Genomic DNA, 12,500 nt, shown 5'->3' on the forward strand with positions numbered 1-12,500 from the left:
TAGATTTATTCTGGGAAAGGCAAACTGGTTTCGGGAAATAAGCTGCCGTGGTGGAGGTCTGCACTCAGTGTTTTTTTCCCATGTAATCAAATAGTAAAAAAGGCAACACACCAAGACCAAAAATAAAAAGATAATTACATTTTCAGTAAAATGTTTTTCAAATCAACAGACCTTTTCTCTCTCCAAGTTCTCTACATATTACCCTCCTCAGAGGACTAATTTTACTATGTAATCAAATAATGAAAAAGTAAACTTATCAAAAAAAAAAAAAAAAAAAAAACTGCATTTCCATTAAAAAGTTTCTCAAATCAACCTACCTTTTCTCCCTCCAAATTCTCCACAATATCCTCTTTCTCAGAAGACTCCTTTTACCATGTAATCAAATAGTAAAATTGGCAACGTATTTAGAAAAAAAAAGACTGCATTTTCATAAAAAAAAATTTAATCAACCAACCTTTTCTCCCTCCAAATTCTCTACAATATCCTCCTCTTCCTCCTTCTGTGACTCATTCTCCTCATCGTTCTCTTCGTCCTTAGCATCTTTATCTTCATCCGGAAGCTGTTCGACCCATTTGCTCACTTTAAAAGTATCCTCTTCCGTCGGAGGAGGCGGAGAATCCAACCCCGTCTCCGGTATTGGCTCTTCTTCTTCTTCTATGAGTTTTTCCCGGCTGATGTCCGGAAGTGGGTTGTGGTAAGGTCTGTACCCTGTCGAGAGATGGTGTCGTGGGTTAATGGTTACGTTTTGTATAAACTTGTTTACTGTTTCCATACATATGTGTGGTTCTTTTTAATGATAGGGGTAATATACAGATAGCCATTTCTAGTATCAAACATTGTTCAAGTTATGTATAACATTGTAAGAGAAGATGAGTGGAGAAGCATTGATTTGAGATGAAGTCGTGGGTTATTGGTTACGTGTTGTATAAACTTGTTTACTCTTTCTCATATATATATATGTATGGTTCTTTTTAATGATAGGGGTAACTTATAGAGGACAATCTCTATCAAATAGTTTAAGTTACGTATAAAATTGTAGGAGAAGATGAGTGGAGATGCATTAATTTGAGATGGTTTTGGGTTAATGGCTACGTTTAGGTATAAAAATGTTTATTGTTTTCATACATATGTATGGTTCTTTTTAATGATAGGGATTATTTACAGAGGGCAATCTCTGGTATCAAAAATTTTTTATGTATAAAAATTTTTACTCTTTTCATACATATGTTGGTTATTTTTAATGATAGGGATAACTTATAGAGGACATCTCTAGTATAAAAAATTCTTTGATACTTTTGATACCCTTTTTCGTACATATGTATGGTTCTTTTTAATGATAGAAATAACTTACAGAGGGCAATAGCTAGTATCAAAAATTGTATAAGTCACGTATAAAATTGTAGATGATGAGAGGAGAAGCATTGATTTAGAAGTTCGAGATAGAGACGACTTGCGAAATCTAACCGAGGCCCTCTGCGTCAATGGGCGTGGAAGGAGATGATGATGATAAAAATGATAAAATTTTTTATTCTTTTCATACATATGTATGGTTTATTTTGATGACATGGATAATTTACAGAGGGAAATCTGTGGTATCAAAATTAGCTACTTGGTGTCACGTTATCATAATGTATTTCAAAGGAAAAACATTTAAGAAAATTTTTTTTCTTTTTTTTTCTTAGTTCAACCGGTAAAGGCTGTCACGTAACATCTGAAATATAGCGCTATTTCTATATATATATATATATATATATATATATATATATATATATATATATATATATATATATACACAAGTCTATATATATATATATATATATATATATATATATATATATATATATACACACACATACATACATATACTGTATATATAATATTCTTCCATTCCATAGAAAGTCAAATTCTTTTCCAAATAGTGATGTATACCGGCACTGCTACTCCTTGCTTAACCTACATCTCTACTTTGTCATAGCTAAGAAGGCTTTCTTCAACGTTCACATTTTGTTATTTACCCAAGGTACTTTATTCATTACATTACAATGCCTCAACTTACCATGGAACCATTGACCCAACATGTAAGCATTGAGAGAGAGAGAAAAGTGGAAAGCAAAATTAATATAAGTACATTATTTTACATCTTAATATAGTTAAAAAATATCACTTTCTCTTTTGCTATTTCTAGTTTATTTCTTTCAGTTTGTTTGATTTAACTGTCATATTGTCTTATTTTAGCCAGTCAGTTTCTTAGTGATGTTATTTCAAGTAATATATTTGATATTTATTGGAATATTTTTCTAAGGTATATTGTAAATATATTCCCAAATTAATAACTAGACACTATTAATGGCATACCTTCAGCCAGAAAATTTCATAGTAATGTAAATTCAAGCAATATATTTAATATATTACTAATGGAATATTTTTCTTAGGTATATTGTAAATATATGCACAAATTACTAATTATACTCAATTTATTTTAATGGGGCGAATTTGCACTGACTCGTAGGGGTGCCCTTTTAGCTCGGATTAGTTTCCTACTAGCTGACTGGTTGAACAAAATAATTCTAGCCAATCAGCTATTAGGAAACTTTTCCTACTAGCTGATTGGTTGGACAAAATAATTCTAGCCAATCAGCTATTAGGAAACTTTCCCTACTAGTTGATTGGTTGGACAAAATAATTCTAGCCAATCAGCTGGTAGGAAACTTTTCCGAGCTAAAAGGGCACTCCTGCTACTCAGTGCAAATCCGCCTCTTTCAAAAAAAAAAAAAAGAAAAAAAGAAAAAAAAGGAGTATAGACACTATTAATAACCTACCTTGAAACTAGCAAAACATCTAGTTGACGTGCATGACAGCAATAATCGCATGCAATTTGCAGAATTCGTTAAGAAGTTTATGATTCTAGATTCCTTGAGAAGCAGACTGAAATGACAGCATGCTAGATATAGTCAATTCTTTTTAGTGAGGCAGATTTACACCGACTCGCACCGGTGCCCTTTAAGCTCGGAAAAGTTTCCTGCTCGCTGATTGGTTGGACGAGATCATTCTAACCAATCAGATAGCAGGAAACTTTTCCGAGGTAAAAGGGCACCGCTGCGAGTCAGTGCAAATGCGCCTCATTGAAAAAAATTGAGTATAGATATATTTCTCCTTTGGGCGAAATCTTAATGCAATGGATGAAGGTGTGTTACGCTTTCCAGGTGTGATTAAAGCATGAAAATTGCAGAGGGTCTAGTTAAAGCCAGATGGAATTTGCAGTTTTTTTCTATTGCTGAAAGATTTTTTTTTTCCATTTTGAATATTTGCAACTACAACAATGCAAGTAATGTTATTATAAAAGAAATAATTAGCATTTTTTCGTGACTATTTGCATGAATTAAAGCAAGAATTTTTTTTATTGCGTATAAAAAAAGCACAATTTTTCGGGATTATTTGCATTAATTAAAACAAGAATTGAATGGTACTTTTGATATTGCATATATAAACAATTCTCAATTTTTCTTGACTTATTTGCAATAATTAAAACAAGAAATGGTCTTTTTCTATTGCGTATGAAAAACGTTTCGCAAATTTCCGTGACTATTTTTATTGATTAAAGTAAGAACTATTTTTTTTCTTGCGTATAAAAAACAATTCGCAATTTTCCGTTACTATTAGCATTAATTAAAACGAATGGTTTTAAACAATTCACAACTTGTCGTGACTATTGAAATTAATTAAAACGAAAGTTGTTCTATTACTACTGCTTTTAAAAAACAATACGCAATTTTCTGTGAATATTTGCTTTAATTAAAGCAAGAATTTTTTTTCCTATTGCGTATAAAAACAGTTCGCAGTTTTTCAATGATATTGGCATTAATTAAAACAAGAATTGGTCTTTTTCTACTGCATATTAAAAATAATTCGCAAATTTCCTTTATTATTGCCAGTAATTAAAGCAATTTATTTTCTTTTTCTACTTGTATGAAATACTTTTCACAATTTTCCGTGACTTTTTGCTTTAAATAACCTATAGTAGATTAACACCGGCCTCGTAATTGTTACAAATCTAAAATAATGATTTAAGTTTTGAGGGAAAAAATATCACATTCAAAGGTAGGATTGTTTTAAATTCCAACAAAGATAAAAACTACAGATTTCAACATTCCTGTGTCATGCAATAAAGACTAACTTGAATGTGTACAAGGAAGTAATTACATCAAGTGCTGAAGCAATGAATAGTTAGAGGTGACATTTAATGTGAACTAATAAAAGTATATATATATATATATATATATATATATATATCAGAAATAAGTATAAGATGTATTGAAAAAATAAAACCGTACCATGGATAAACTGCTCCCTTGGTAAATGAACAGCGTATAGAAATTATTATCAAGACAATTTAGAGGATCGGTCAAACTAAAACTTATGTGTTATTAAGGATACGAAATCGCCATTTTTTTTATTTTTTTGAGACCGATCGTAAAATGTCCGAGTCAGTCGGGTTCTTTGGTGAAAAAAAAATTGTATAACTTTTAAATATATCAGAAATGGCCGGAAAGTGAATTTGGTCCAGTTTATAAAATCTTTGGATTATCTATCGTGAATTTCGGGAGGTAAAAGCATTATTATTATTATTATTGTTATTATTATTATTATTATTATTATTATTATTACTTGCTAAGCTATAACCCTAATTGGGAAAGCAGGATGCTATAATCCCAAGGGCCCCAGCCTGGAAAATAGCCCAGTGAGGAAAGGAAATGAGGAAACAGATAGAAAAGTTTTCCTGAGAGTACTTGGCAAGCAAAAGGGCTTTTTTAATTAGTTGTATAACCAGACGGTGTTTTTGAAAGGGGGAGGGGGGGGTGGGGAGCTGGTTGGTGTTGGTTGTAAACAAAGCGAATACAATTTAATTAAATTGTTTAAATGAACAGTAAAAGGTTAAAACTTTTAAAATTGTAATACCTCTTATAAGAATATTTAGTTATTTTAAATGTACTGATGAAAATGTAGTTATTCAGAGAAAAAGAGTTACAAGTGAGAAGGAAAATGAGGAAAAAACACAATGCATCTGTTGCAATATTCCATCACACAAGTTAAACATAAAGAGTTATAAGGGAGAATATGAAATTGAAGAAAAAACACAATGCATCTGTTGCCATATTCCATCACACAAGTTAAACAATATTAGAAAGGATTAAAACTATAAGAAAAACGTATTTCACGCAATGAGATAAGCAATGTCAAACTGCAACATAAGTCCTCTAAGTGCTGCTTTGCGTTAATGATCTAATAAGATTATGATATGATAGTACATAGAAATAAATCACCGCGTTTATAAAGTCTTTACGATAATTAGATTAAAGTAAGGAAGAAGAAAAAAAATGGTTGAATTCCCAATGCGTTACACAATAAAGAATTTAGTTCTTACAACTTAATGCCGCACTTATAGCACAGAAAGAAATAGATATCTGTTTGAGGCTCGGGGTGAGGATGGCAGGGGCATCCTTGCCAAGATTCTTGGACATCATGTGTCGTACAATGCTAGTGGCATTTTTAAATCTATATGAGAAGCAGGTCTTCTTGACGCTATTTAACTTTAATAACATATTTACTTTCCTGGTTTTAATTGAATCTTTTAATCTTTATTTATAATAAACGTTATTGGCGTCAATGACCTTCGATGTCAGGATGCCAGAGAACTTCAAATCAATCAATCAATCTACTGTACGTGATTTTAGTTTTGTGGTGCCTATAGTTCGATGGGACAGGATAAGCTAATATGATGGTAGTCTAAGGGGTGTTTCCAGGGGGCGTAGACCCCCGGTATATAAATACGTAAGGATATGGTTCCTAGTTTACACTGTGAAAAAATGACCACAAAAACGGTAAAAATCCTAGAATAAATTTTGCCAGGCATTTACCGTTTTAAAAACGAGTACATTGACGTAAAGGAGTGTTATTACGGTCACCAACCAGTAAAAGATTGAACAAAGTTGTGTAAAATTTACGGTCGCCTGTATTTTACTGAAATACGACTGAGGATAGTATATTTTTACGGATATTTTCGTATCAAGATTACTATTTTTAAGGTGTAGGTTAGGTGGGGAACCTTAGGTTAGGTGGTGTTCATGTCTGTTAACTCTGAAGATATGGCTTTTCAGTCTGCCCCAACGAACTACAAAGGCTCCCAAGTTTTTACTGTAAAAAATATGAAAATCAATCGGACTTAGTAAATAAGTACCATACTTTTTGTATGATGAGCTTCTTACTGTACTATTAAGCCTTACAACCAAACAAAAAGCTTATAAAACAGTTTAGATTCATCTAGCTTAGAGATATGATTTCAGAAACACACATCAAAGCTACAGTATAGCTTTACATCTTGGAAATGGAAGCAATGGCTCAAGGTTTCAATATGAAAACAGATCAGATAAAAAAAGCAGAAACAAAGAATTTTTTTTTTTTTTCAAACCGGATTGAAATTTTGAAGGGGTCTTTTTCATACTTCAGAAAATTGGAATTTTTTAAATCAATGAAATCAACAAATGGTTCCCTATTCTACAATAAGTATTTCATTTTAAAACCAAGGAAAAGGAATTGATCATGACTTTGCCGCGCTCTTTTTCATACTTCAGAAAACCGGAATTTTAAACATGATTAAATAAACGAATCGTTCTTTTTTTTTTTTTCTACAAGAAGCATTTTCTTTTAAAACCAAGGAAAAGGAATTGATCATGACCTTAATTCAACAGCTTTCTATGCCGCAAAGATATCGATGTCAAGGTCAAATTTATTAAACGTACCTCTTCGCTTGGTGGTTCAAGAACGCCTTCACGCAATAATACAGTCGTTTTTTTTTTCATGTTTAACATTATAATTTAAATGAATTGTCTTTCCCTTTTACCGCCAAGGTATGTTGAACTTTCAAGCACATTTTGCTATAATTTTTTTTTTTTAAATTGCTCTAACAGCCTTAATTTTTGTCATAGAGAGGTCAGGTTGGTCTCATTCTTTTGGAAAATGCCTGAAGTTTCTCTTAAAGTTATCAAAAATATGCAAAAAACAGGTAAATAAGTGTTTTGCAAGAACGTACCGGTACGTCCATTGGGGGTGAAAGGGATACCTTTGCATGATGGATCTAACATTTTAAGAGAACATGAAGTTTTTTTTTTCTTAGAATTGATATTCCTTTTAGGCATATGGTTCGAAATTGCTTCAAAATTGACATTACTTCATTTTCTGTCTGGGGTCCCTGCTGTAGAAATCAGTATCAGGCAATACAGTTTTGAATACATGAGAAGGGAAGTGTTAATTTTAGGCTTTATTTTGCAAAATTAAATAAGATACTGTATATGAAACTTTGCATAGAGGTTCTAACATTTTAAGAGAACATAGCTATTTTTTTTTGAGAATGTATATTCCTACAGGCATATAGTTCTGAGCTCAATTGAATACACAAGAAGGAAAATGTTAATTTTGGCTTCATCTTGCAAAATTACATAAAATATATAGAAATTAAATTAGAATATCACCTACCGCCCACAAAACCACACAAATTAAAAAATGTAAAATACCATTAGTGTCTAATAACATTGGTTGGTCTGCACACCAAATCTAAATAAATAACTATGAACTCAAAAACGATTTAAGAAAATTGTCCCAAAGTGTTTAATGGTTTAATAATTGATCATCTACCGTGTACATTTAAAACCTGTTGACATAAGAGATTAGAACATTTTTTGTTAATAGACATGCATGATTAGTTTGTGCGAGAATGACCAATTTAAAATGACATAGTATACAATAATGTCAGTAAATGAGCATAAGATTTTTCCATGAAATGATTTCTTATTGTGGCATAGTTTTTTTAAAACCTTACTGGCAAGCGCATAGTTAAAATGAATTGAAATTGAAGAGATATTTTTCAGTATCCAATGTACTTTACTTCACTTATACTTTACTTATACTTTACTTTACTTATACTTTACTTTACTTATACTTTACTTTACTTATACTTTACTTTACTTATACTTTACTTTACTTATACTTTACTTATACTTTACTTTACTTATACTTTTCTTTACTTATACTTTACTTTACTTTAAGGCCGGGAGCACTCTAGCGACTCTGTGGCGCCACAAAGCCACAGTATCGTGTGGCGGGGATGTGGTCTCCCATAGGTTTCCATTGTTTTCAAGTTTTCCCGCGCAAACTAGCGACTGTGGCAAGCGACTTTGGCTCTCTGTCGCTCATCCCCGCCACAGGCGTGGCGTGGCTTTGTGGCGCCACAGAGTCGCTAGTGTGCTCCCGACCTAAGGGCTGCTTATCTGGTCCTGCACAGCAGGGGAACCCTACTCTCTGCAGGACCTCCACGGTCGTTTTATGATGTTCATTCGGGAGCATTTAACATTTCACTATGCGTATTGCTCGCTTACTGTTTGATCATCACTGTTAAAAGAGTCGCAGAATAAGAAAGTCTTCAATTTCCTCTTGAAGGCCTAATATCTTCAATTATTCGGATGTTCGGGGCCACATATTTAAAGGCTCTAGGGCCTACAGTAATGTAGGGGAGATGAATTACCCTTTACCTTGATTATAAAGCATAATTTAATCTAATGAATATGAATACTATCACAATGAAATAACGCAAATGTACAGTAAATCTTGGCAATAGAAAACTCCAAATATTTAGTTCTAGTTCAAGCACGTACTATACTAATTTTTTTTCAAAAGAGGCACATTTGCACCGACTCTCAGGGGTGCTCTTTAAGCTACATAAGCTCTCAACTAAATTACCTGGTATGCCTTATTTTTGTGTACGTCGTTAACTGTTTAAGTTTACTTTATTCTTATAATTCTTTTTTATATTTCCTCGTGAACAATTTTGTCTCTCCTTTATCAAATATTCTACCATAATATTCTCTTGACTTATAGATTCTAATTTAGCTCAACGCCTTAGTCTACTCAATTCCTCAGTTTATGCCTAGAAATAAATATTCTAAAGAAATAAATTTCAATAGACAATTCTTTGGTCAAGATATTTATGTTACTATTGTCATTCTATATTAATTTGCTTATGTCAATTTTGAAATTTCACATAGCTGTATTTCAAGCAACAATTCTTTTGATATTTTATGTCAACAGGTTTATTCAATTTTATCACCACTCACAAGTACGATGCTCATCACAGTCAGTGCATTTTATCAGTTTTAATGACATTACAAACAAAAAGTAATGAAGATAGTAAACCAACTCTTGAAAATCATATCAAACCCACAACAGATCCAACGAAACAAAACTTGAGTCTACTCTAGAGAAGAGGAAAAGCTAACTTCATCGGATTAAGACTGAGTGTGGGAAGATTAAAAGCCTCCGCATACACAAAAGGTACTGTAGGGTGGCCCTTGGTACTCGTCGGTCGCATAGAAGCGCTCATCCACCGGTCCTGCGAGTCAGCGGACCCGGATCTGATGGAGATTGTGGAGCTGGTTGGATCTAGGGGCGGTAGATCTACGTCTGCGCCGTTCGTTACAATGGGTGGAAGCTTGAATTTCGAAGTGAGAGCTTCTAGTCGCGCTCTACGAGTGCGAATGGCGTCAATCTGTTGAGAAATAAGCAACCTAGACCCTTGGGACTTACTATACAGAGGAAAGAGAAAATACTACATCAACTATTAAAAAATCTTTATGTAAGATGTGTAAGATATAGCGCCCTATTGGAAGTTCAGAATCTAGATGTTTCTTTGACAAGCGTGCTTAGAGTAAAAATTCATGCCTAGAAAACTGACATCAAAGGAAGAACTACAGTATCTACATTTAACTAAACTATGAGTGATCCACTTGTGTGAATGAGAGGCTGAGTGAATGAAATATTCCTAAGAACACGATACCACTCGGCACGAGGGACACCTTAAAGAGTAAGGACCTCTGTGGAAGACCGTTGGAGTATCAATTCTCAGGAAGATTCTCATATTGTCGTCTGACACAGAGGTCTTGTTGGCAGTAAAGACCGGAGTTCTGACTGGCAGGAATCTGACATGGCGTCTCTGCATAGTGTGTGAGAGTATTCAGTCCTATGGGTCTAAGGAACCTTTTCTACTGTACCATTTATTTATTCATTTCATTATATTTCTTAGGTATTGCAAAATTAATTATCTACATTTTTTCTATCGTAAGACTTGGATAGATACTGCTATCAGACTAAGCTCCTTAACGAATAAATGAAATGAAAGCATTCAAGTCCCTAATGTATACTCACTTAAATAGAATTTGATTTGAATATTTCATGTATATAAGTTCTGGTAATACAGGAGCTAATACGGTAATGTATTATGCTGTAAAGTAAATTAATGTTACTTACATAAGAGTTATATAATTATTTACAGATTATAGAAAATATATCAATTGATTTTTTATTTTGCATTTTTGACCTGCTACGCTTTTTGGTAATTCATTTGTTATGCCAATTAAACCAAGCAAACTGCAGGCTATAGAACAAGGATTTTTAATTGATTTGTCTCGTACACCACTTTTCTGAATTTTGAAGTGTTGATCGACCACAAACACACAAATACATACAAACATTGCACGAAGGCTTCACCAAACATCTCTACAGATATCAGAATTGCAGGCGACCTTGTTTGGTCACAAGTGGCAGGCAATCTACAACCAAACAAACTGTTCTATATCCCCCTGGGGTCAATATCGTCTACCGTGAGAATCCCTTATATATAAGGGATCATGTATATTAAACCCTGTCCACACGATCTAGCATGCCCGACGGGCAAACAGTGATACCAGACCACAATAGTTAGTAAGATTGAGGGTTAATGACGTCAGAAGCGGGAAAACCACAGACAGGGATCTGTCATCATACAGTGTTGCCAGATCCCTGCCTTCAGTTTTCCCGCTTCTGACGTCATCAACCCTTATTTTCACTAACTATTGTGGCCTGGTATCACTGTTTGCCCGTCGGGCATGCTCGATCGTCTGGACAGGGCTTTAGGACTCAAGTGTACCATGGGATATCTATGTTAGTATCGAATAATAGCTTATAATGAAAATATGAGGGAAACACTTGGAGAACTTCCGTATCTTTCTGTTTTCCGTTGCGTCAAGCTTTAAATATCAGTTTAACAAGACAACTTCGGTAAAATATCCCTGTTTACAAAGAATGCAATGAAGAACAGTTTTATGGAATATGGAAATAATTTACCTTCAAGAACCAGCTTTGGTAAAATGCCCGGTTTTCAAAGAATACAATGAAGAACAGTTTTATGGATTATGATAATTATTAATTAAAGAAAACTTTCATTCTCACCCGGTTTTCTACGAATACTATGAAGAATAATTTTATGGAATATAATAATAATTTAGCCCCAAGACCCAATTTTGGTAAAATCTCACCAGGTATTCTTTATGGAAATCAACCAAATTGAAAAAAAAAAAAAAACTTTATTCTAACCCGGTTTATTATGAATATTAAGAACAGTCTTAATGAATATCGAAATCATTTAGCCTAAAGAAAAAAATAATGTCCCTATTTACTGATAATACAATAATCTAATTCATTTAAAGTACACAATCATCACTAGAACAGCGTATGAAAATCCTTCTCATATTCTGGACTCACACTCATGTTTCTAGGACGCCTCATTACCGAATGACCGCCTAATGGGGGCGGCGAATAGGCGTATCCGTTCGATCTGGGGGGCGTCATGACCCTGAACTGGTCCACGGGGACGTAGGATCTGCCTGTGCGCTCGTAGGGCCTGCCCGAGGGCTCGCCAAGGAACGGGATGTCATTATAAAGGGTTTCGGGATTCATGTTGTTCATCTTCTCTCCTCTTTTTGGTCATTCTCTTCGCCTGCAAAGAAAATTAGAAATTGGGGCATTAAAAATTAGAAAAAAATCAAATTTTGAATTTACGATATGTAAAATTTTGAGTTAATAAATATGTCAAGCATCAATTTCTAGGGAATTCTAGAAATTTAGAGAAAATCTCATCTTGATTCCTTTTGATAATTCTCTTCGCCTGCAAAGAAATTTAGAAATTGGGGCATTAAAAATTAGACAAAAATCAAATTTTGAATTAACAATATGTAAAATTTTGAGTTAACAATAAATACGTCATGCATCAATTTCTGGTGAATTCTAGATAGAGAAAAATCTTATCTTGTATCCTTTTGATAATTCTTTTCGCCTGGAAAAGAAGAATATTAGAAATTAGATTAAAAAAAATTTGAGAAAAATCAAATTTTGAATTAACAATATATAAAATTTAGAGTTAATAATTATGTCAAGCTCAATTTTTGGCTTATTCTAGAAAATCAAAGAAAAATCTCATCTTGGCTTCTTTTGATTATTCTCTTTGCCTGAAAAGAAGAAAATTAGAAATTAGATTATCAAAAATTAGAGAAAAATCAAATTTTGAGTTAATAAATATGTCAAGCATCAATTTCTGGAGAATTCTAAAAAATTAGAGAAAATCTCATCTTGATTCCTTT

At 33.2% G+C, this 12,500-nt stretch overlaps 1 protein-coding gene and 1 long non-coding RNA gene across 2 annotated transcripts in view; both read right to left on the minus strand.

The window, feature by feature from the left end:
* LOC137644761 (protein starmaker-like) overlaps nucleotides 1-772 on the minus strand; it is a 14,059-nt gene extending 13,287 nt beyond the window's left edge. Inside the window, exon 1 of the mRNA XM_068377658.1 lies at nucleotides 455-772. Within this exon, the coding sequence (XP_068233759.1) occupies nucleotides 455-772 (318 nt within the window). The remainder of the gene's footprint in view (nucleotides 1-454) is intronic.
* Nucleotides 1-12,500, minus strand: part of LOC137646108 (uncharacterized) — a 193,408-nt gene that overhangs the window by 101,619 nt on the left and 79,289 nt on the right. The gene's annotated exons all lie outside the window — the stretch shown is intronic.

This window comes from Palaemon carinicauda, chromosome 8, assembly GCF_036898095.1.
Source record: "Palaemon carinicauda isolate YSFRI2023 chromosome 8, ASM3689809v2, whole genome shotgun sequence".
Classification (NCBI taxonomy): domain Eukaryota; kingdom Metazoa; phylum Arthropoda; class Malacostraca; order Decapoda; family Palaemonidae; genus Palaemon; species Palaemon carinicauda.